The sequence below is a fragment of the Rhinatrema bivittatum genome, chromosome 2 (assembly GCF_901001135.1).
Source record: "Rhinatrema bivittatum chromosome 2, aRhiBiv1.1, whole genome shotgun sequence".
Lineage (NCBI taxonomy): Eukaryota > Metazoa > Chordata > Amphibia > Gymnophiona > Rhinatrematidae > Rhinatrema > Rhinatrema bivittatum.
Window position 1 is genome coordinate 435,234,937 of NC_042616.1, and position 26,730 is coordinate 435,261,666.

The 26,730-nt window shown below is 43.6% G+C and overlaps 1 protein-coding gene across 4 annotated transcripts in view; it reads left to right on the forward strand.

The window, feature by feature from the left end:
- The window catches only part of CDH12 (cadherin 12), a 2,479,035-nt gene extending 2,453,574 nt beyond the window's left edge, over positions 1-25,461 (forward strand). For all 4 annotated transcript variants that reach the window (XM_029590315.1, XM_029590316.1, XM_029590317.1 and 1 more), the window contains one exon: positions 23,309-25,461. In XM_029590315.1, the coding sequence (XP_029446175.1) occupies positions 23,309-23,808 (500 nt within the window). In that variant the 3' untranslated portion in view covers positions 23,809-25,461. The remainder of the gene's footprint in view (positions 1-23,308) is intronic.
- The last annotated feature ends 1,269 nt before the right edge of the window (positions 25,462-26,730 follow it).

Genomic DNA, 26,730 nt, shown 5'->3' on the forward strand with positions numbered 1-26,730 from the left:
GTGGTTTTCACTGGTTGATTTCCTCTAAATTTGGATACAGTACATATCAAATTTCCATTCATGGCAGTTAACCCCTGAGCCATTTCTAAAGTGGCTGTTTGCTGTCCCTTCTAACATCATTTAGGGTTTTAGCCACCACCTTCCTCTTGCCCCTCTCCTCTCTCACCTCCAACCACCCGTCTCTCCCCCCCCCCCCCCATTTCCCTCAAGGTATTTAGCTTGTGGGGGGGGTAGGAAGCTCCCCAATTAAAGTCTCTTTAGAGCTTTCTCCAAGCCTCCTGCATGGCTTGGGCAGTTCTTCAGACTTTCTGGGTGGGGAATAACTGTTTCTCGTCCCTCGCCCTTAGGGAGGCCTGCCTGGCCACATGCCTGGTTGTGAAGTTTGGTTGTCTTGCTGCTGGGCATTTTAGAATAAGCTCACCCCAGCAAAATCGTAAGTGTCCGAGTGAAGTATGTCCATACTAAAGTTCCTAAATATGCACTTAAAACCTCGTGCATAGTAAAGTGCATGCATACTTTTGGGGGTGGAGATACGCATATTTGAATACTTGCAAAGATGGAGCCACATATATCCGTGGACTCTTATACATGCATATATGGGGCTGTGCAGATGTTTAAAAAGTATCCTCACTGTATTGATCATTGTCTTGAACCTGGTTTTAGTGCTGGGCAGTGTTTTGTGTCCAATGTTTTTATGGAGTCCAATCTGCTTATATCTGTATCGTAATTAATGTAGCTGGTTTGAATAAAGCAAGGCAAAAATCCCAATAATTAAACAAACAAAGAACAAGAAACCAAAATTGCCTGCCTAACACTTCTCTATCTCATTTAAATATGGTCTAAAGTACTTGTGCAGGAAAAGATAACTCTGTGCATTCACTGTATGGCAAGCACAGAGAGAGGCAGAGGTCAACATTAAAGTCATAAATTCCTTATTCATTTCTACACTTTAGGAATTAATGAGGAAAAAGCAAAATGAAAAGAATAGAAATTCATCTTCCTTGTAGAAAAAAGTGCTAGGAATAGAGTGAAGTTAAAGAGAATGCACAAATTGCATATGCATTAGAAGGATCGAGGATATAAGGAAATTGAAGATCCTTTCAAAACCTAAGTAATTGAATTGTTCCATTCCAATACGTTAAACATTTTAGTTCTTCTGGAAAAGAGGTATAGAAGATGATTTTTTTTTTCAAATCAATATCAAAGCCGATCAGCTTCTCTCCTCTGCATCATGTAGGCCTTCGTGACAGAAGTTGCTTTCTGCAGTGTTGTTCTAAGCTCCATTTGCATTGGTAGAAATATTGACTTTAGATTTCAGTATGCAGTTGTGGATTGTTGATTTTAGCATGACTATCTATGAAAATGTGTTCCTTTTAAACTTTGGGAATCTAGAAAATATTCCAACTCTTTTACTGTAATGAAGCAATCACGACGTTTTCAAGCCCTTGTTGCCCTAGCTATACCAAGTTAAAGGACAAAATATTAAACCCAGCCCTTTGATTTGCCCCCACTAGAGAAGGTGGCTGTCTTTACACCTCAACTTGGCATGGAGACCGATGTACTGAAGTGCATACAATTTCACAATGTCTGCTTCACATTTTATAAACAGTAACTTATGCACATAGGTTGTGTTTAGGTGAACCATTTCCCCTTTTTATTCCTGAAGCAGGCTTTGTTGAATTTTTTGGCTTCACGTTCAGTGAGCCTCTGTATGTAAATTTTCACTTATGAAATTGTATGCACGGTTAAAATTTTGAGTTGATGGGATTCAAATTCATGCATAGCACCTCATTAACTATATTTGCAGTGCTAAAGTACATACAAAAATATCTTTGCAAATCATTTTTCAACAAGAAAATAATTACACTTCAGTGAGGTGAAGTTATTCTAGGAAACATATATGCAAGTTTTACACTAGGCTTATTTGCAGAAAATTGCAGCTTCTGCATGAAATTTGATGGACTTCAGTGCATTAGACTCCTGATAACATAAGCCTGAAAACTGGTTAAAAATCTGATGAAAAATGGAATTAAATATTAAAAAAAACAGCATCAAGATTAAGGAAGGTAAATCAGACAGTAAATAAACTAGAAAGAACTAAATATTTTACATCTTTAACAGACACTTTACATTTTAAAAATAAAATAACTACTGTACCTGAATTGTATTTCGCCTTCAGCTTGGGTTTGGAAAAGATGAGTAATTAAATCTAAAAATCTAAATCTAAACTGACAGATGTTACTTAGCTTTCTAAGGGGGTCATTTATCAAAGTGCTATATGGCGTTTTCGCATGCATTAAGTTGTTTTTGCATGCAAAAAATGCCTTTAACGCACGCGAACACACCATTAACGCATGGAAAAGCACCATAACGTTTGATGCGATGCAAATGAGAAAAAAGGGAGGATATTGGGGTGGGAATTTTGGCCAAGTGGGATGGGCTCACAGTTTTGTGAAACCGTATCACACGGCTTTAACGCAAATTTTAACTACACCTTTTTCATTTGTGTAAAGCTGAGTGATGGGGCTTTATCGCGGTTGCGATGTTTTTCGCACATGCTGTTTTGAGTGGTTTTAAGCTCCTGGAGAGCCAGCTAAGCTATCACGGCCCTCCAGGCACTAAGATATGATTTGCATAGGCATTAACGCAGTTTGTGATAAACTGCCCATTACCATAAAACACACCCCTTTTCCTATCGCATGCGACATTTAGTGTATTTTGATAAATCCAGGCCTAAATGTGTTACCTTTTATACTTTATGATTAGTTTTTAGACAACCATTTTCATGTTCATAGTTTAAATGCTCAATCCCCAAATGAGTAGTACATTCGTAAATATTTTGTGAAAGTTCACTAGTTGGATTGTTTTATTGCTAACTGTAATTAAGGTATACATAGAGAATGTATTATTATATATTATTTATTTAGTTAATTACTAAATTAGTTAATTACAGTAGTTCCAGTTTTTATATTTCCTCCCTAAAGAACTCAATTACAAGGCTCAACTCATGTAAACATATGGTAAGAGATGCAACTTAAATTACAAGCATTATGACAAATTTCACCTTATAACATTAAACCCAGTATTAAAAACCACTCAAAACATCCCCCTTCTCAAATCTCACCCAACCCCTCCAGGCCTCTGTCCACTGACATTAGCTCGTGCAACATAACCTCAACTGAACATATGTGAGAAAATGTATACCTTTAATCTTTTGCAGTATGTCAAGTAATTTAATTGGATCCCTAAATCTTCTGTTAAATTATTCAACAACCAGGGAGTGAAGTAGCCTTGTACAGATTAGCCTAGTATCTGCCAGACAGGGAATAACCGGGCAGCCCAGACATCCATGGTTCTAACCCGCCCCCGCCCATCCTAGGCCAACACTTCATTACATACACAAGGAAAATGTGACAGATTAGTGGGAAGCAAATTGCCTCAGCCATTTATTAGATTACCCTAATAGGGTAGTATAATTCAGGTGCCAAGTCCTGCCATCACTGCCTATTCTCAACCACTGGGCAGGTGCCTATATCTCCGATTCCTTCTGCCCAAGCGGAACTGAAGGGGGGTCTCGCTCCATGCGAGCCCCCAGACTGGTGTCAAACCGCAGTATTGGAGGGACCCAGGCAGGCTGCCACGCAGTAGCCCCACCAGAGCTGGGGCTACTGCATGGCTGGGGCTACTGGGATTGCCTGGCCATCAATCCATCAAGGCCCACTCACCAGGCCTGACATTCATCATTCATGACCAATCACCGCGTGGTGGCCCCAAGGCCCCTCTTTTCCTTTTTGGCACTTCCCTGTTCCGTTGTAATGCCTCCAGTGTTATAATAGACCTTCCTGGACTTAGTCGCTGCTGCCGTGACAGAATAACAAATGAACATTAATCCGCTAAATAACAGTTAATTCTGTCTAACACAAGGGTGGGTTGGTCAAGAATCATGCTATGTCGGGGCCAAGGAAGGATGAAGCTGAACAAGGGGGGCCGGTGGGTTTTAAATTTCCCACCGGTCACTTCCCCCTGCCGACGTCATCGTGCCACTCCTCTGGGCCAATCGAGTGGTCTGGCATTGGGGTGCATGATGATGATGTCATCGCACCCAATGCTGGACAGAGTGGCATCACAAGCTGTGCCGGCCCTCCCAACCACGGAGCCCCACCTCAGGTTACTGGTTCCATGCTGCTGGTGCCATCACCACCATCGCAGTGGAAAGGGGAAAGGGACCCTCTTCCCTGCATGCAACACTGGTAAGACTGGTACAGTGGGGAGGGGCGGCGAACGCACAGATGCATTTGGTGCCCGGTTATTTGCGGCACCCGCACATCCATGCTGAGAGGCTGCCCATTAACCAGACAGCCCGGACATCCATGGTTCTATCCCACCCCCGCCCATCCTAGCTGAACACTGTAAATTACATAAACAAGGAAAATGTGACACATTAGTGGAATGCAAATGGCTGCAACCATTTATTAGATTACCCTAACAGGGGAGTATAATTCAGGCACCGAGTCCTGCCATCACTGCCTATTTTCAACCACCAGGCTATTATGTTTTGTAAGGTTTGGGTAGACCCTTGGACACTGTGGCAGCTGACCACACCCACAGGGGGATGTCCCGTGAGGGGCCACAGGTCAGGCTCAGCTCTGGACACACAAACACAGATTATATCGTTTTTTAGACAGTTTGTGAAGCCACCAGAGGTGGCGGTAGTGAGCAGAAGATGGAGCCCAGCTGGGCTAGTATTCCTCAGGGCGCTGGAACAGCGGTTCCTCTGGTAGCAGTGCTGTAGTGAAAAGAACTGAGAGAATGAGTACAAAAAGACATTCACATAGTCCCCAGTAAGGAGAAGCCCCGAGATAGGGAAAGCTGGCCCTCGAGGAGCGAGTACCAGATCCCTGGGAGCAGAGACTCGGCAATTACTCATGCAGCAGTTCCACGTAGGAGATGGCACTTGGGCTGGAATGGAGGCAGGCCCTCGAGGAGCGAGTACCTAGTTCCAGGGAAACAGCTCTGAGGAGTAGATGGTAGTAGTTCTCACAGATGGTGTCTGTAGCGAATTCTTCCAAGTAGAAGAGATGGACACAGGCAGTGAGTCAGGGAACATGGGCCCTCGAGGAGTGAGTACCAGTTCCTGATAGTGACCTGAAAGAGAGGCCCCGAGGAGCGGGTACCCTGTTAGCAGAAAAGAGTCCAATAGAAGTTGGAGGCAGAGTAGCTGGGTACGGAGAGTGAATCCCATCCATAGGAAATTGCTTACTAACTCAACGGCTAGCAATAAACAATAGGCTTAAATATCTGTGCAGCGTGCTGTCATCACAGGGGGACACCCCTGAGGTTCACGCCATAGAGGAAATAAGAATGAGGGCCACGCGGCGCACACGCCCTAAGGTACCTGAGGAGCATGGCGAGAGGCAGCGCCCAAGCCAGTCCAGGGACACCGGAGAGGACGGCGGGCAGATGCCGCGGGAGCCAGAAGTCCACAAGGAGCAGAAAAAGAAAAGTAGGCAGAGTGAAGCTGTCGGGCAGCGACGGTTGCAACAGTACCCCCCTTCAAAGGGCGATCTCCTCTGCGGGTACCAGGTTTTGGTTTCCAAGGATATGAGAGATGGAACTGATGGAGCATCTCTTTGTCAAGGATATTTGCCAGAGGCTCCCAAGAATTTTCTTCGGGGCTGAAACCTTCCCATGAAAGAAGGTATTCCCAAGTCTTGCCTCATCTTCGGACATCAAGAACGGCTTCGACCTTGTATTCTATGTCATCTTCTGCATTAATGGGAGATGGTTCCTGAGACTTGGAAGAGAACTCACTGAGAATGAGTGGTTTCAGAAGTGAAACATGAAAAGCGTTGTGGATGTTTAATCCAGGTGGTAGCCAGGCAGCGCCACAAAATGGTCCATCTTGCTGAAACAGTCGACTGTGACCCAAATGGTATTCATACCTCCAGAGAGGGGAAGATCAACTACAAAGTCAGTAGCGATATGCGTCCAGGGCTGCTCCGGAGCTGGAAGCAGTTGCAGCAATCCCCACGGTTGGCCAGAAGTTGGTTTGTGCTTGGTACAGTTGGCACAAGATGCAACGTAGGAAAATGTATCTTCCTTGATAGTTGGCCACCAATAATACTTCTGGAGCTTCAGCAAGGTATGGCGTTGACCAGGAAGAACAGCCAGCTTGGAATCATGAGCCCAATAGAGCACTTTCTTCCTGAGATGTTTAGGCACGATGGTTTTACCAGCGGGCACAGAATGGGTAGCACCCAAGATGACTTTCTTCAGGTCGATTATATGCTGAGGTTCTTCTGGAACATCCTCTGAAAGAAAGGAGCATGACAGGGCATCAGCTCTGGTGTTCTTGTCTCCGGGGTGATATTTGAGAACGAAGTCAAAACGGTTAAAAAATAAGGACCATCTGGCTTGTCTATGGTTAAGACGTTGCGCACGGCGGAGATACTCTAGATTCTTATGATCCGTAAACATGGTAATTTGAGCCAAGGCCGCCATTCCTCAAATGCCAACTTAATAGCCAGGAGCTTTTTATCTCCGATCCCATAGTTCTTTTCTGCCGGAGAAAAAGAGCAGGGACGTAATGCTTTGGAGTCTCCGGTTTGGCTCACGACAGCCCCCACACCGATGTCAGAGGCATCGACCTCCATGATGAATGGCTTGTTGGGGTCTGGATGATGCAGGCATGGTTCGGTAGAAAAGGCAATCTTTAAATTCTCGAACACAGAAATGGCATCTGCAGACCATTTAGAAGCATTGATCATGATCTTATTCAGACCTCGATAGTCGATACAAGGATGCAAGGTACTGTCCTTCTTCCCCACGAAGAAGAAACCTGTGCCAGCTGGAGACATTGATGGTCTAATGAATCCCTTCTGTAAATTATCCTCGATGAACTCAGACATAGCATTGTTCTCTATAGCAGAGAGTGGATAGACACGTCCTCTAGGAGATTTAGTGTTGGGTTTCAGCCTTATGGCACAGTCGTAAGATCTGTGTGGGGGAAGTATGTCAGCAGCTTCTTTGGAGAACACATCACTGAATGATGCATATTGAGGGGGCAGTCCTGGCATCTCTGTAGTTGTAGGCATGCAGAGGACAGGAGAAACCTCCTTAAGGCACTTGCCATGACAACCTGGGCCCCAGCGTGAGAGTTCCAAGGTGGCCCAGTCGAATTAAAGCTGATGCGACTGCAACCAGGGTAACCCCAGAATGATAGGGTGCATAGCCTTCTCTAACACAAAGAAGGAAATTGACTCACAATGGAGGGCTCTGGTGCAAAGGGTTACCAGTCCGGTATGCCAGGTCACGTCACCCGGCAAAGGCTCTCCATGGATAGATGATAAGAGCAGTGGAACTTCCAAAGTGACGAGGGGAATCCTCAAATGTTTCACTAGGCGTCGAAGTATAAAGTTGCCTCCTGCCCCTGAATCCACCAGGGCAAGAGTTTGAAGTTTGGATGGTCCGCAGATCAGGAAGACTGAGAGAGAGAGCGGAGGAGAGGTTGTGGTAAGGCCTAAGAACAGTCCTCCCGCAAGACGTAGGCCCGTCCATTTCCCAGATGAATTGGGCATTTTGGGACATCATGATCAGTCTGTCCACAGTACATACACAGGCCATGCCTCTTCCGAAGTCTTCTCTCTTTTGAAGTCAGGTGACTGCGACCAAGTTGCATCATTTGTTCTCCACTGGTGGCAGGTATTGCTGGAACTATCTGGAGTGCAGGTTTAGCATGAACCTCCTTCCGAACCGGTCTAGTGGTAGGCTTGAGTTCTTTCACCTTATCATGGAGCCGGTGGTCACTTCTAGTAGCCAAGGCCACTAGTTCATCCAGCGAGTCAAGTGTCTCACGAGCGGCCAGCTCATCTTTCAAGCGAGTATCCAGACCTCTGAAGAAGAGGGTTTTCAGGCATTTGGAATCCCAGCCTAGTTTTGTAGCAAGAGTCTTAGACTCTATTGCAAAATCAGCCAGTGGTCGGTTGCCTTGCTTCAGTTCCACCAGAGTAGAACCTGCAACAGTCACTCGAGCAGGTTAGTCAAAAACGGACTTAAACAGGGGGAAGTGACGTCATCCCAACAGCATGGACGTCTGAGGCGTTAGCTCCGCTCCCCTTCATCCTGCATTAAGCATTAAAAGTTTTTTACCGGCAAATTTTTTATTCTGGACAGCATCAGGGGTTGTCTAAATCCCTACCGATGCACCCCAGGAGGAAAACTGCGGATCTTAAGGCTTTTTCTTACGAACCGGGAGGTTCCCGTTTTGCGGCCTTGAGCGAAGAATCTGATCCAGGAGCTCCCGCAATGGCGGATGCCGTGCCGCGCGCTGGGGTGCCGGCGATTGAAGCGGCGCTTGACGGTTCGGACCCGCGCTCACGTTCCGCATCGGCTGATCCGACTAAAAGTGATTTTCAGCTTTGGTTCCGGGAAATTCAAAGTGACATTAAATCGATGCGTTCCGAAATGCAGGCGGCGTTGACCGAATTTCGCACTGAAATCGGAGATATTGGCAGGCGAGTGGAGGATGTAGAAGGGATTGTTGAGGGGCAGGTAGTAGAAACCTCGACCCTTAAGAAAGAAGTGGCGCAGCTTCACAAAGCAAACGAGGAGCTGCAACTCAAAATGGAGGACTTAGAGAATCGTTCTCGCCGAGCAAACATCCGGGTGAGGGGAGTCCCCGACACGGCGGAATATGCTGATGCCACAGGGGTGGTACAGAAAATATGTGAGCTTATTCTCCATAACAGCCCTGCCTCGGCTGGGACCAAGGCTGGCGACATCGTGCTGGATAGAGCGCACCGTGCACTGAGGGCGCCCCGACCGAATGTCTCCAGAGACATTATAGCCTGTTTACATAGTTTTCGCCTGAAGGAAGCTATTATGCAACAGGCCCGTAAGTTGGGCACAATAACCTGGGAAGGGCACAGTGTTACGGTTTATAACGACTTGGCAGCCGCTACGCTTCAGAGACGACGGGACTTTCAGCCGGTAACCTTGATTCTCCGAGAGGCAAATCTGAGATACCGATGGGTGTACCCTGCAGGACTTGCTTTTACTAAAGATGGCCGTACGAGATTTATAAAGATGGTGGCGGATGCGGCTTCTATTTTGGCGGAGGAAGGTATGCAGCTTCCGGATTCGGGACATGGTTTCTCTAAGCCGCTGGCTGCGGATCGGCCCCGGTGGCAACGAAAGGGGACATCTGGATCACGTCTACGTAGAAATTAATCTGAATCCAATATGACTCTGAGTATTAGTTCTGAGGCCAAGGTTCCTTGAGTGGCCCTCCCTGCATATTCGCCCGGTTGGGTGGGGGCTTTTTCTTTGCATTCTTTGCACTGCTTGTTCCGGGGGCGAACCTGTGCTGCAGGGTTTTATTCCCTGTTATCTATTTGGGGAACTGTTGCAGGAATCGGTTATAGGTTCCTACGTTTTATGCTCTATAGGGTGGTCTTTTGATAAGGGCTGGATGTATGTTTCAATTTCTGTGTTTAGTTATACGCTGTTTTTACTATTCTGTATGAAAGGATGAGGGGGGGGGGGGCGCACTTCACCTCTGTATTCCCCGGCCTATGGTCATTGGCGGGGAACATGTTTTTTGGGTGGGGGGGAGGGGGGTGAGGGGAGTGGGAGTCGGGGGGTGTATTTTCATGGGGGTTTATTTCTTTTTGGACTTCTCTGCGGTAAGGTGGGACAGCCGTTATTGGCCATCTGTGGAACTTGCTCTAGTCAGATTGGTTGGGGGGCGTAATTTAGGTAAGACAGGGGGAGGTGTGGATGGTTATGAATATGGCATCTCTTAAAATAGTGTCTCTGAACGTGAAGGGACTCAACCATCCCGCCAAGCGCAATAGTTTATTTAAAGATGCGTTGCGGATGAAAGCTGATATTTTATTTCTTCAGGAAACGCACTTGCGTAAACGTCATGAAAAGTTATTGCATCACGTGGGTTATCCCTTGGTGTTTCTGGCAGCAAGTACTCCCCAATTTAAGTACAATGGGGTGGGGATTTTGATCTCCAGGGACCTGGTGGGGCAGGTGGATTCGGTGTTTAGGGATCCAGAGGGTCGGTTTCTCATAGTGTCCATATATTTTCAGCAGATTTTCTACACCTTGGTTAATGTTTATAATCCTAACAAGCTGCAGAGGGCTACTATACAGCGAATAGATGACCAGCTGCTAAAATCCTCTTGTGGGCGGTTGATTTTTGGGGGGGATTTTAATTTAATTTGTGATCCACTAATGGATTGTTCCACGGGAGTTGGACATTATGCCCAAGTGGATAGTAGAGCTCTACATGCCTTTATTGCTAAATGGCATTTAGTGGACATCTGGAGGGAACGTAACCCCACGGCGAGGGATTACTCGTATTTTTCGACAGCACATGAGATCTACACTAGAATTGACTTTCTACTGGTTGACTCTGCATGTGTGGGGGTCACGATAGATACCGGTATTGGTTCGATTACCTGGTCGGACCATGCCCCAGTCTGGTGGTCCTTTAGTACTGCAGGCTCTGATACTGGTCGCCGGTTTTGGCGATTGAACGACTCTCTTATTAAGGATAAGCAGATAGAGCAAGACATAAGACTCGCCATTCAGGAGTATTTACACTTGAATGACAACGGAGAGTCTACACCAGTGGTGATTTGGGATTGTCTGAAAGCCGTTGTAAGGGGCAAGTTGATAGCTATTGCATCTTACCGGAAAAAGGAAAAGCTTAGGAAAAGCAATCTATTGAGAACTAAATTAGGACGCGTGGAAGCGGCTCATAAAGCCGCACCTACTAAGGCTCTGTTACGTGAATTAGGGGAACTTCGGTATCAGTTGCAGCAGCTGGACGCTGATGAGAGGGCCCATCAGCTAGATTTGGTTCGCCAAACTTATTATGAGCATGGTAATAGAGCGGGGAAATTGTTAGCCCATACTTTGAAGGCTAGGACAGCACAAACCCAGATCACCAAGATTCAGACTTCGGGAGGGGCAGTGACGACGGAAGGGACGGCAATCAGAACGCAATTTAATACTTTTTTTGCTCATTTATATTCTAGAGAACAGGCTGCTTCGGAAGACACCATTCGGGACTATTTAGATGGGGTTACATTACCATGCCTGGAAGCCCCTCTGACGGAGGGAATGGGTCAGGCTATTACTTCAGCGGAAGTATTGGCAGCCATAGCTGAGTTGAAACCAGGAAAGGCCCCGGGATTGGATGGGTATTCACCTCTTTTTTATAAAAAATTTAAGGATGTGTTAGTGAATCCTTTGGTGGCCATGTTCAACGCATTGGGTACGGGAGCTCATATGCTCCCTGCGGCTAATGTTGCAGGTATAACGATTCTCCCTAAGCCCGGAAAGGACCCAATGTTATGTAGCTCATATAGACCCATCTCCCTTATCAACATTGATTTAAAATTATTAGCTAAAATTTTGGCCACCCGTTTGAAGTTTGTTATCCCCTTATTGGTGCACGATGATCAAGCCGGCTTTATGCCCGGGAGGATGGCGGGCGATAATATTCGCAAAGTGGTCAATATTATACATTACGCTAAACGGCAATCCATCCCTTCAGTGTTGTTTGGGGTTGATGCGGAGAAGGCCTTTGATCGGGTCCACTGGCCATTTTTGTTTCAGGTGCTTCGAAAGGTGGGGCTGGGAGGGGGTTTCCTCACTTGGGTTCAAGAATTATATAGCTCCCCAGCTGCTTGCATTAAAATTAATGGGGGATACTCTGAGAATTTTGAGGTACAGCGGGGGACCCGGCAGGGATGCCCGCTTTCACCATTATTATTTGCCTTAAGTTTGGAGCCCTTGGCCACCAAGATTCGGGAAGCGGAAGGGGTTCAGGGGATTCAAATTGGGGATGCTTCCTATAAACTTGCGCTTTATGCGGATGATGTGTTGTTTACCCTGGCTGATCCGGCTTGTTCTTTGGCGAGCCTGCTGCCTATCTTGGAGGATTATGGTTCGGTTTCAGGGTTTAAGGTCAACAAAGACAAATCAGAGATATTGCCTATTGTTTTGGCCCCACCTCTGGTTGATCAACTCAAAGCTCAATTTCCTTTTGTTTGGGCCTCCAAATCAGTGAAATATTTGGGGGTTTTTCTGGGTCCGGAGTACAAAGAGTTATTCCAGTTGAATTATGAGCCCTTACTTAAGAAGTTAGACTTAGACTTGCTCACCTGGGATAGGTTGACACTTTCTTGGATGGGAAGGGTTGCGGCTCTTAAGATGACCTTCTTGCCTCGGATTGCTTATCTTTTCCAAACATTGCCATGTTTGGTGCCTGCTTTGGTGTTAAAAAAACTGCAGGTTAAAGTTTTCTCTTTTATTTGGAAGAGACGACCTCCGAGAGTAGCTCGTGCGGCGCTGTATCAACATAAGCGCGATGGGGGAGTGGGGGTCCCAAATTTTCTACATTATTATATTGCTTCACAATTACGAGCCATGGTGGATTTTCATAACCATCAGGATGTCAAACAATGGGTCCGCCTAGAAAGTTTCTTGATCCAGGGTGCTTATTCGGATGAGTGTTTTTGGGGCCTGGAGTCTATCCCACATGATATGGGTATCCAATCTCCATGTACTATGGTTACGTTACTGATATGGCGAAAGTGGCGACCGCAGTTTATTGGGGATCGGAAATTCTTGCACTCAACTACAATTCGAGCCTGCAGGATTTTTCTTGCTGGATGGGCGGAGAGAACCTTTCAAGTATGGAAGCGTAGTGGTTTGCTGACTCTGGGGCAACTGTGGTATGATCAGGGGGTACGCTCTTGGGAGGAGCTTCGGTCCACTTACCATCTGGGGGCCAACCAGTATTATGCCTATTTACAAATTTGTCATTTTTTGCATTCTAAGCCAGTGCGCACAGACTTGCTTAAAGGGAAGACGCTACTGGAAGGCTATTGTGCTACTGCACATACGATACGGGGGGTAATCTCCAAGCTTTATACTGTTCTGAATGGAGCGCTGAAGGGCAAGCCCACTCATGTGAAAGCTTGGGAAAAAGACTTGGGGGGCCCCTTATCTGAGGCTGAATGGGACACATGTTTTTCCGCTGTGAGACGGTCGTCCACGTCAGCCTCTATGGTGGAAAATGGTTACAAGATGCTATTCCGGTGGCATCTTACCCCCTATAAGCTGTATAAGATGGGGCTTAGACAGGATTCGTTGTGCTGGCGGAATTGTGGGCTGGAGGGAGATTTTTACCACATGTGGTGGACGTGTCCCGTAATTCGTGTCCTCTGGGAACAAGTGGAACAGTGGTTTGGGGTTCTAGTGGGTGTGCCTGTAGTCTTTCACCCGAAGGAAGTTTTGCTCCACATTCCAGATTCGCAAGACACTCATATGCATAGTTTACTACTCAGGGCAGTGGCGCACGCGGTGAGGGGTGAAATTGCCAGGCGGTGGAAGGAACCTAGTTCCCCTACTCTGTCTGATATCTTGCGGAGATTGAAATGGATCTATTATATGGAGTATCTGACGGCAATTCGCAGAGACAATATGGCCAAATTGGGCAAAGTTTGGCATCTGTACACACAATGGTCTGATACCACCTTACCGAGCTCAGCAGGAACATGTTAGTGGGAATGGGGGGGGGGGACAGGGGTGCCGGGGGGAAGGGGTTTTTGTTAGAGGGGATCTGGGGGTGGGGAGGTACCTCGAGGGTGGTTCTCCCACGGGGGTTATAACAGACATGAATATTCTTGACCGTCTGTTCATTGCAATGTTGGTTGCTGGTTTTCTTCTATGGGCTAGATTGTATTTGTATTAGCCTGCATTGTTACTGTTCTATGGAAATGTGTACTGGTATTTATGTCAATAAACATACAATTACAAAAAAAAAAAAACGGACTTAAACAAATCCAAAAATCCGTCAATATCTTACAGAATTGGATCCTTATGTTTCCACAGCATTGAAGCCCAAGACAAGGCCCTTCCATCAAGATAAGATAGAATATAAGTAGTCTTGGCGTAGGCCATGGGGAAGTGAGAAGGCTGTAATGCAAAATGCATGCAGCACTGATTTAGAAAACCTCTAGTTCTTTGAATCTCTCCAGAGAAATGAACTGGAGCAGCCAGAGATACAGTAGTCTTTACAGTTACTTCAGGTAACTTACCTTCATTACTGGAAGCAGCGCCTTGATTCTTCTGTGTGTGTAGCTGATGGAACGTAGAAGTGAGTTTCTCCAATGCGTTTTGTTGTTCAGCAATGGGCAAGGCCAGGCCCAGAATGGCCTGCAGAGCATTGAGCTGTGCCGGATCCATGAAATTAGCAATCTGTTATGTTTTGTAAGGTTTGGGTGGACCCTTGGACACTGTGGCAGCTGACCATTCCCACGGGGGAATGTCTCATGAGGGGCCACAGGTCAGGCTCAGCTCTGGACACATAAACACAGATTATATCTTTATTTAGACAGTTTGTGAAGCCCCCAGAGGTGGCGATAGTGAGTAAAAGATGGAGACCGGCTGGGCTAGTATTCCTCAGGGCGCTGGAACAGCGGTTCCTCCGGTAGCAGTGCTATAGTGAAAAGAGCTGAGAGAATGAGAACAATAAGACATTCACAGAGTCCCCAGTATTTTCTCTACCATCGACTACTGCAACTCCTACTGATTGGAATACCATATTCAAACCTAAAATCTCTCCAGATTCTGCAGAATTCAGTAGCCAGAATTCTGACAGGAACAAAGAGAAAAGATCACACAACGGCCATATTGATTTCACTACACTGGCTTCCAATTAAAGCACGAATTGAACACAAATCCATGACCATCATACATAAAATTCTAAACAATGAACATCAAGGACTAAATGGCTTAAACATAACCCCCCAGAATCCTCAAAGAAACCTACGCTCAAAAAAACTCAGGACATTTAAATATCCACCCCCCCCATCAGAGATGCTCATTTGACAACAACCAGAGAAAGAGCCTTTTCCATTGCCTCCCCTAAAATTTGGAACTCCCTCCCAAAAGATCTGAGAACCGAATCTAACCTCAAAACTTTCAAAAAAGTCCTAAAAACATGGCTGTTTCGCAAAGTCTACATTGACATTCACTCTTCTGACCATCCTAACACCCAATCGAACTTTCAACCTAAAAATGATTCTTTTCTGGACTAGAAAATGATTAACCGCTGCTTAATATGCATCCTGTTCTACCTATTTTTCACAATTGTTAAAAGAATTACAACTTGATTCTTGTAAACCGTTATGATGGCTTCACCGAATGACGGTATATAAAACTCAACAAATAAATAAATAAATAGATAGATAAGTAAATAAGTAAATAAATAAATAAATGGAGAAGCCCCAAGATAGGGAGAGCTGGCCCTCGAGGAGCGAGTACCAGATCCCTGGGAGCAGAGACTCATTGGCAAGTACTCATGCAGCAGTTCCATATAGGAGATGGTACTGGCACTTGAACGGAGGCAGGCCCTCGAGGAGCGAGTACCTGGTTCCAGAGAAACAGCTCTGAGGAGTAGATGGTAATAGTACTCACAGATGGTGTCTGTAGCAAATTCTGGATGTTACTAGACCTTTGACTGCCATCAACTTGATGACTTGACTACATGCCACCAGATCTGTTTTGGACTGTCTCAATCCTAGGCATAGCATGTCGTTCAAGACGCCGACGTCCTCCCACAGCAAAGCCCCAGCTGTGATGCACTCTGTGATGGCACTGCAAACTCGCCAACATGCATGGCTCCCAGAAGTGTGCAGCCTAAAACTTGTTCACTGCTACCATGGGCAGGACACGCAAAAGCAGTAATAGGAGGCCATGGGTCAGCGGTCTCTGTGTGTCGTGCCAAGCAAAGACTCTCTGGCCCAGCCCAGCAACACCCCCTTCATCGTGAAATACTGCTCTGCATGGCCCATTTCCAGCTTCGAGAAAAAGGCCAGATCGGCTAGGTGTGAATGAACCATGTTGCTGTATGGTTCCTGCTGTTTAACATGTACTATGTAGCTAACCAAGAGATCCTCTGGAATCCAGTGACTGGACCAGCTGTTCACAATGAGGAATGCCCCCACCTTGTTGTGGCGTTGAATATAATCACTCCATATGGGTGGAGCAGGTGATCGTCACAGCATCTTGCACGCCGTCCGGTTCCGAAGGACCATGGCCACTCCAGCCTCCTCTCCGCCGACCAGCTCCACTTGTGCACCAGCTACACAAACAGGGACCACTTGCACCATCTCACTGCACATTCCAGGAACATGTGTTGCTCATGCCACAATGATCTTCTGCCATTGGGGACAACACAAGATGCTCCAATGGGGGCTCAGCGAAAGGGCTGGAAAACTGCCCCAGCTGAACCTCCTTTCTGAGTGTCTCCCTGAGAATGCTGGCCAGTCTGTATGCCGAAGAAGCATCAACCACCCCAGCGTACTTCAGCTGAGCTGTGTAGGGAATAAGAACATCTCAGAAACCGCACAGCAAAGTATTCACCCCCACCCTATTACGGTAACGTGCCAACTAGAAAGCATCACCTGCCACTTCACCGACAGCCCGGCTGCAACTTTCACCTTCCATGATCATTTGTTTCCTGGGTAAGGTGCTGTACTCTGATTACAGATGTAAACAAAGGTCAGAAAACGTTCCTTCGAGCAAGAATTGAATTAGTAACCAAAGATTATCTAATGTTCCTTTACAGTCCTCCGTTCTACCAGCTGAGCTATCAAAGGAGCTTGCCTATATCTGTAATTGGTAGCTGTGCAGGCTCCCCAGTTGTATCCTAAAAAAAGCTGTTAAGGACTTGCATGTGCTTGGCTTGCCCACCACACACCTGCTCGCTATGAAAGGACCACGAGCTCACCTTGGAGTCAAATGCCAGCACCATCATTCCTGTGAGCCATAGGCTGACATCCTGCCTTCTTCAAGACACAGCGGACTCACTATCCATTTTCTCGTGAAAGACCCCATCATAATCAAGCCATGCGAAACCACTGTGCCCCTCAAAAGTGCCCAACACAGTGTCAAAGCATGTGAACAGGGATGTAGCAGGCTCTGCACGTACAGCCACTGAAGCCATTCGAGTGAATGAATGCACACAGTTACTGATCTCTGTTTATCGAGTGCTCCCAGGCCTTGCCCCAATCTCCGAGCTGACCGCAGGGCACATGCAGTAGAAGGCTGTTTGCAGACCCCTGCATCAGAAGCCCTTGCCAACCATCTGCTCGGGCCATAATTCAATATCTTGGGTTCCCCAGGACATGAACTGATTCTTCTCCATTTTGTCTCTGAAATGTTCATCGCAATTGAACCATGCCCAACCATCACACTCTCTGTATGGCTCAGGGACAGTGTCAGCACAGCTCCACATGGGACCATACTGACAAGGATCCTCCCGACCCACGACACTCATCATCCCGAAAATTCCCCTGTCCAAATAATATTCCCGGATACCTTCCTGTCAGGGCCATCCAAGCAGGATGCTCCTCTATTCCTCCTCTTTTCTCCTTTCTTTGTCGCTCGACTTCCAGCCTTGCGTGATTTGAAGAATTGGTTGACAGCTGTTGAAGCAAAGAAGTAATAATGTTATTAGCCTCCTTGTAAATCTGTAAAGAAAACAGATCTTTATTATTACCCAGTCACAGCTAGGAGAAGTAGGGGGAAGAGAGAGAGAACATGACCTTTTCCAGTTTCAGGCAGAGTCGGTGACAGAGCTAGGATTGGAATTGAAGCGCAGGGAGATAGTGATCTCCCCAGTGCCACACAAGTGGTGTTGCCGGGAGTTAGAACGGCACATGAAGGACTGAGAAGGAAGCAGAAGATTTAGTAGCTCTATGTGAGATACTTGAGGACTAAATGTTATTTGAAACATTTTCTTATATTACTTGTTTGCCATGGATACCTTGTAAGAGTTACTAAAGAGAGATTTAAAGGAGAATCTGCCTCTTAAAATTTGAATTTGAACCCCAGGGCTTGTCTTACTTTATGGAGTAGAATGCAGGAGACCCAGATGGAACAGATGTCATTTACTGCATTATTTTATTATATATAAACTGTTTTTCAGTCTATCTCAATTTTGGAAAGCAGAAATCCGTGAGAAGACAGAAAGGCAGAAAACCTGAGAAGACTCATGAGAGAAAATCTCAGCAAATCAGTAAAGGGGCACATTAGAAAGGAGGAACTTTGAATGCAGGGTGTGGTTCTCTACATTTGAAAAACAGCCTCAAATGGTATGAGGCAGCAAGAAATCTGCGTTCAGTTGGGAAAACATCTAGTGCAATTGGTACAATCTATAAAGTTCAGTCATTTGAGATGCTTAACAGATCCTGTATGGCTTCTGCCCCAATTTTGTGGGACAGTCTCCCACTTGATATGAGCAGAAACTGATTTAAAGCAATTTCAGAAAAAACTGAAAATATAGTTTATGTCTACACTCTTCAATTAATCCCATAGGTGTAGATTTTAAAAGTCCTACGCGCGCCAGATCAGGGAGATATGCGCGTCTCTCAGGCTGGTGCGCTGCGTGCATATTTTAAGAGGCGTCTATGGACACACGTATCTCCCAGTACATGCACAAAAGAAAAAGTGCAAAAAAGGGGCAAGGCATGGTATGGGCAAGGCATGGGTATTGAAATGGAAACCGGTGTATAAGTATTTACGCACACAAGCCCGTGCCGGGTCCCCACACCAATCAACTTTACTTCTGCTATAGATGGCGTGTAAGTTATAAAACAAAAAATATTAGGCTAGTCAGTGGGGTTTTAAAGGTTGTGGCAAGCAGGGTAAAGGAGAGGATAGTTAGCTAGGGGGGTTAGGAAGTCCTATTCTGTAACTGGGCAAAGTGGGAGCGAACTAGTTTAACTGGTAATTTTATCGGATGTGCATATCCATATAAAATGGCGCACACATTTACGCATGTCCAGATGATTTTATAAGATGCATGCATATATGCTCGCATATTATAAAATGGCCATATCCATAGGTGCGAGCCGGCATACACATGTTCATGTACACCCACACGGCTGTTTTAAAGTTACTGACAAAATGAGTAACTTTCAAGGGTTGATAAAATGGTTGCAAGAGTAGAAATAATTATTACTGGTATGTGATAATGGTAGCCGGCAAAAGGTACAGAAATATGTTAATTTATTATTTTTATGTTATCATATTTTTATATATTGCATTTTGTTTTATAACTATACTTTTTAACAGTAAGGTGATTAATAAATATTAATAAATAAATACCTTGAACACAATTTCAACACTCGGCAGCTAGACAGTGCCATGATCATAGATTTTAGCCCCTAGCAGCATCCTGGCAGCTATGGTTTACCAATACTTTTTGGGTAGACCTTGTGAAGAGCATTAAATAGTTGATCCAATTTGTTAGTAAACAAGGAATAAATATTACAAGATCAATATCTTAAAAAATGGATGCAAACATCGATTCAGAAGTAAACATGCCAATGTTCCATGAACTACTGCATTGATCTGCTTATGCAAAAATACCCTCAAGCTTTTAATCACTTCTTGTGGGTACAAACTCACTCCCAAAATGGAAAAAAAAAAATCCCCTCTGTATCCCTACCTTTTCTACTCAGCTCAAAAGCTTGGTGTTATCTCAATTTAACTGAAACCTGTCACATTTCTGCCAATTGACCACCATGCCCAAGCATTGTGATAGAGTAGAAATGGTCTTGACTTGATTCCCTACAACAACAACATGCAGATGTATACCCAGGGCTGGTGCAAGGGTATTGGGTGCCCTAGGCGACCCTTGCACTGCCACCCCCCCCCCCCCCCACCCGTCACGCCCCCTTACTACCTGTTTCAGCGCCGACTGTGTGCTCATCAAGGCGCCGAGCCGTAGGGGGCACCGAAGAGCAGCCACGTGGTGCCGCAAGCGGGGCCTATCCCGCTCGCGGCAAAGAGAAATAGAGACTGTGTGCTTCCCACAGTCGGCGCCGAAAGAGGTGTGTGGGGGGGGGGGGGGGGTGCGCAACACTGTGTGCTTCTCAGGGCGCTGCTCACGGCCCTGAGAAGCACACAGTCTCTATTTCTCTTTGCTGCGAGCGGGATAGGCCCCGCTTGCGGCACCACGTGGCTGCTCTTCGGCGCCCCCTATGGCTCGGCGCCCTAGGCAACCGCCGAAGTTCCCCTAATGGACACGCTGGCCCTGTGTATATCATCCCTAAAAAGGTAACACTGGAACTTATATTTTTCCACAATAGGAATAATAGGGCTCAAGTAAACATTAAACCAAAAATAAGAGATAAAACTGAGCCTTTAGGCACACCACATATAAGAAAAGCTGGGTCAAATTGATCACCCTCCCCACCCCCATAACACTGATTGTGTTCACTCTGTAAGAAAGGAACCAATCCATTGCTATGCCATCCTCAAAACTCCCACTACTTTCAAATGATATAATAACAAGCAATGTTCCACCATGTTGAATGCTGCAAATAGCTAAAAAAAAAACCCAAACAAACAAAATAAAAAAACATATCCTTACTGCCATCTGCAACTATCTGAACCTTGTTAACAACAGTGAACAGCAAGACAGATTCCATTCCATGTCCTTGTTTAAACCCAGAGTGGCAAGGATGAATTCTATCAGTTTCCTCAAAATAAGATAGTAGATGTCTGTAAACCAGTTTCCCAATTACCTTTCCCCCCAAAAAAGGCAAGTTGTATACTAGATAGTAATGCTATAAAATAGATGGATCCAAACTAACAGGGCCATTCATCAAAATGCACTCTGGTGTTAACACCATAATAGTTATGGGATTATTACACCCTTTTTCCCTGGTGTTAAACTGTATAAAGTATCTGAAATGGGGAGAGAGAGACTCTTTATAAGGGACTCACAGTATTCAATTGTTTATATCACTATAGGAGGGCCAGCTAATAACTCGAGGTGAGGTTTTGGTGGAGGTTTAGGGACTTGGGGCCAGTTTTACATGCATAGTGAGACGTACAAACAGCACAGTACACCTTAGTGAAGATTTGATGTCATTTGGAGTGAGGAAAGTCGCACAAAGATGAGATTTTGACAATGTTCTCTCACCATAGTTTGATGGACTCCATAACAAAATGTTGAACCTTGATGTCAAAAGTGACACAAATTCACCCATTCCACTCAAAGTAGAATTTTTTTGCTGATGGTGCTTTATAAATAATTACCAAACACAGAGCCCTACTGGTAACTTTACAGCCAATCCCTCCACACCTGGCATTCTCCAATTTGTAATCTCAAATTCTAGAGAAGAATTTAACCAAACAGCCAGCTCTCTCTTTCCTTAAAATCTCCAGAAAAACTAAAATATTTACACCCTTCTGAGAAGCTTTGGCAAGTACCACAGAGTCCTCAAATAATTTGTAAATTAAATTCCTCGATAAAATTCATAATTAAATTAGTTATACTCACTGCAGACTGAATATGTAACGGTCCAACCTCACATTCCACATTTTGTTTGTGTCACACCATAAGGATTAATACAAACTTATACTAAAACTTTCACCTTCTGTCCATACAGTTTAGGGCATGCTCTCACACAAATAAACACATGTTCACTTGCCCCATGATACATCATTAACAAAGCCTATGCCTTAGACCCCCAGCCTCCTAGAGCTGGGAGATTATTTCCAACCTCACTTTTCAATGCCTATTAGAAAAATAAAGAAAATTATAAAAAAAAAATTAAAATTCACAAAATCAAGTGCAAATAAAGAAGAACAGGTAATCCACTTCGAAGTGCTGAAAAATAAGTGTGAAAACTGGAATATAAATCAAAATAAATAAATAAAATTTGAAATCATTTTTACAATAATATCCATTTATGATTGCACACATATTGGGGCAGATTTTCCAAGACCTACGTGAGTAAATCCAGGAGGATTTACGCACGAGGGGGGTTACATGCGCCGGGCTTGTTTTCAAAAGGCATGGCAGCACACGTAAAGCCCCGGGACGCATCTAAGTTCTGAGGCTTGAAAAAAGGGGCGTGGTCAATGGTTCCTGGCACAGCGGCCATTTGCCACTGTCAGAGATCATATGCCAGCAAATGGTAAAAGGTAAAATAAAGATCGGGGGGGTTAGAGTAAGGCTGGGGGGGGGGGAGGTTAGGGGAAAGGGTGGGAAGGTCAGGCTAGGGGGAAGGGAAGTTCCCTTTCAGGACGCTCCGATTTTGGAGCAGTCTGGGAGGGAACGGAGGGAATGCATTTTATAACATGCATGCGTGCGCATGTTATAAAATCCGCGTGCTGGGTAGCGTGCGCACATATAGGCCGCGCGCACTCCTCTTAAAATATACACAATTGTGATGACATCCACATGGCATAATAATTGACTTCATGAGACACCACAGTGTAATAAGATTGTCCCAGTTGGATATATCTTTGCTTTTGTACATTAGTAACATAATCAAGACATTAATGGAACATAGTTCTTGTGAGTGAATTTTTTTTATATTACTATTATTATACAATTTTCTGGACATATTAAAAATTTCAATGTCACAAAATTAAGTGAAATTTAATATTTTTTTTACTCTCATTATTACAAACATATAATTATAAAAATATAAATATTGAGTTCTCATGATATCTTGGTTTGGATATCTTATCTCCCTCCACCATTAGTGACACTCAGCAAGGATGGCATTGATTCCATCTGAAGTGGAAGCTCACATCATGGAAGATGAATCAAAGTCCTCTGGTCCCTCCACTCCAACAAATTTTAAACAAATAAAAAATATTTCATCATACATTATTTTTTCCTCTTGGAACAATCTTCTCCAAATGTTCGCATTTTTACGAAATGAATGTTCTAAAATATTTGTATGTCATGTTTTCATTGCAAGAAGAACCATAAACTGTATGCACTTAATCCATGTTGATAATCTATACTCTATTATGCTTTATTGCCTAATTAGCACATATGTTCTGTGGTCAAATTGACCATATGCAAGAAGTTTTAGTCCAAAATTATATTTATTGTGTTTTGCATTTCTAGTGCTTTAATGGCCTCAAAATATTTCTAAGTAACATTTTGACCTAAAAAACAACGTTGGTCTTTTTATGTTTATTAATATTTTATCCAGCATTTTCCCTACCCATTTCATATTTATTTCCTGCCCTGTTTAGCATTTCTATTGCATTTCTCAGTAATAGTAGCTCATAACCATACATCTGACAGTAGGAGAAGGTAATATGGTATTATTGTGCACAATGATCTGTCATTGATTTCAGTCATTGCAAATCCTCTCCTCAGGCTTGATGCTCTATTATCTCTTATTTCAAGTCCATTTTCTTATGCATTATTAATTATGATTCTCTTTTCCTTTTCCAGTCATTGTTGTGCTATATTTAGCATTGAGGAGACAGAAGAAAAAAGACACTCTGATGACCTCAAAAGAAGACATAAGAGACAATGTCATCCATTACGATGATGAAGGAGGCGGGGAGGAGGACACACAAGCATTCGATATTGGTGCCCTGAGAAATCCAAAAGTGATTGAAGAGAACAAAATACGAAGGGACATAATACCGGAGCCTCTTTGTCTGCCTCGTCAGAGGCGCCTGGTGGAAGATAACACAGACATAAAAATCTTCATTAATCAAAGGCTACAAGAAAATGATGGGGATCCGAGTGCACCACCTTATGACTCGTTGGCGACATATGCCTATGAAGGAACTGGCTCTGTAGCTGAGTCCCTTAGTTCTATAGAATCACTGGCTACAGAAGCAGAACAGGATTATGACTACCTAAGTGACTGGGGGCCGCGCTTTAAAATATTAGCAGAAATGTTTGGGGAAGAAGAAAGCTATGCCCCTGATAAAGTCACTTAAGACAACAATGGCAAACTCACAAACACAAAGCTTTATATGACAAGATACCTTTGATTACATAGGACAGCTGCTATTTCCAGCAAGTTACAATATTTATCATATCGTCAGTTTGGATTTGTTTCGCATAGGGAGGATAAATCCTGCCATATATATTTTGTCTTTTTTCTGTTATTTGGGAATTACAGAGGCAAGCTCAGGCCTGTTAGCTAAAATTCACTGACATGACAACCTGGAATGAAGATGACTTTCTGGCATCCTGGTGGAAAGAGTGGTAGATTTTTCTTAATTCCACTAAAGTGCCTATTGAAACTTTTATCATTTGGACTCTGCTATGATGATGTTAGAGGATTGAATAGGTAAAACAGACATAGAGAAGGGACAATAGCTCTGTGTCAAGAGCAATAGCACTGACTTCTAATGCTATTGGAAATGCAATTTGAATTGCATTCAGTTGCTACCATAGGACTGTGCAAAACTTTTTTATTTTGTGTTAAAAGATATATGCCAAACTTTTTTTGTTTTACCTTATTTACTAAATTACATTTCTTCCCACATGTCATAGAAGTTTACATAATTGTATTATTCTATTGCAGTTCTAAAGCCCAAATTTAAAAAAGGATATTAATGAACATCAATTGCAATATTTGTCAAGATGTTATACTTTTGCAAAATGAAAAAACAAATGATAATTTTTTTCTTCTTACACCATTACTCTTTAAATTGTGAAATATAGTGAATACCTGTTAAGGTGGCTGTTTTTATTTTATCCTAGTATGTTTGTGTGGCTAGATCCTTTAATTACTGCTTACAGTTGCATTCATATACTAGCTCGTATTACTCTTCATCCTCCAGTTCCATGATTTCTCACCCCTTGCATGCACTCCTCCGACTTTACATGGGTGCCCATTTTTCCTGCCAAAGCCATAGTGATGGTAGTACGTATTATCTGTGATGATGAAGTCAATTACTTTGCAACTTTTCCAAGACTTGACGTGACTTTGAGAATTTTCTGAAAAGCCATACAATCGATCCATAATCCTATAACAATTCACTGCTGAAAAAGAGGATTCAGTGGGAGTTTCAGAAGGGCATCAAAAGCTCTAAAAGAAAACCAAAATGTATGGCCTAATCTTCAAAATTACTTACCTAGACACAGAATGAGGAAAAAAAATTAAAGTAAGGATCATAGTATAAGTGGAGCATATAAGTCATTGAGACCTTTTGATAGAAATTACAATGCATTCTCTAAAAATAATATTTTATGACTGATCCAATGTAGAGAACAAACAAATATGTTATTCCTCCTAAAAATAGGGGTGAACTTAAGATTTTTCTCTGTCAAAGCACATCGTTGTTAATATGTAATTCAATTATAGCTACTTTTACAAAAAATGTAATGCTTTACTAGTCATTCAAAATAGTAAAATAACTGACTAGTGTTGCAATTCCTTTTTTAAAATTTCTTATGACCTGTTTAACAATGAATTCTACTGCAGAGAGTGAATTCTGAATGAGAGGAGTGCTCAAATCTGATTAAGCTAGCTTTGTGAGCAGTTAGAGAAAAAAGAACAATTCTAAAGTTAGAATACCACTTTTTTTTACAAAATTATATCTTGCACAGTGTTATATTTTGTAGAGAGAATCATTAGAAATGTTATGCCCTGATGTAAGAAGCAATAAACCAAGACACCAGCCCCTGTATATCATAGAACATTGACCTTATTTGTATTCCTTAGAGTTAATAGGATTTTATAGCAAATGTAAACCATCCTCACAAACAGGAACAGTCTCTACATTGCCCAAAATGATTTTATGTTGTATTTGATTCCTTAGCGTGCATGACCAACAATGCACTACATTCTCTTAAGTTCCAGAGGGTAGCCTTGTTAGTCTGTAGCAGCAAAATCAACATTCTTCTTAGATTTCCAAACTCATGCATACCAAAAAAATTATCATGCATATGCAATATCCAATGTAATGGAGAAAGCATCAACTTAGGAAATTATTCAGAAATTCATGGTCTTTCTTAGTTATTCTTATTTCAAAAGTAATTTGTTCAGTTCAATTGATTCTAACCCAAGCATTCTTTCAAATACATTTATTTTCATATCATTAATTCATACCAATAATTAAAAAAAACTTACTTATGAAGAATGTTAGTTCTCACCCACAATAATTAATTTTTTTACATTTCATTTTGTATCCAGTGCATTTTTTTCTGTAAAGTGGATTCCCAATGCTGCCATAACCAACTTGATTGCCTTTGGACATTTATATCCTCTATTGTTATATCCTTGTCTCTATGTTGCAACACCTTAGGTTCCTCTACTCTCTCTTTGCAGAAAGCATTTTTTCTGTGCATAAATCAGATTTTGTGCATGGAAAACATGCTTTTAGTGAGCATAGCATATTTTCTATTATAAAATCCCAAGTAGAGGCCCTGGAACTGGAACTGCAGCTTCTACCTTAGACTAACATCAGCCCTGGAAACTTTCCTCCACCTCAGACTAGGAGTTAAGTTTCCAATGCTAATAAAACAGGACGAAAGCCAGAATGCCTCTCTGCATTGGGGAAATATACTTAATGCCATCAATAGCATGGAATTTCCATGCAAGGGCACAAACTTAAATACAGTAGAGTTTTTGCATATAAAATATGCACAATACTTATAGTTAAACTGTTCATTGTGCTGAGCGCACCGTGTATGCAGACAAACAGATGGATGTCTACATCTAGTTTAATCATCTGTCAGATTGGAAGGAATGGCAATACCAACATGAATGTTCCCTGACTTACAACTTAGTGCAGGCTTAAACAAATAGGTAACTTCCATCACAGCTGCAAACACTCACTGCTGGGGCAAAGCTTATATCCAGTTGACATGCCCAGTTCAGGTCAGTTTCCATAATAATTTCTGTCCAT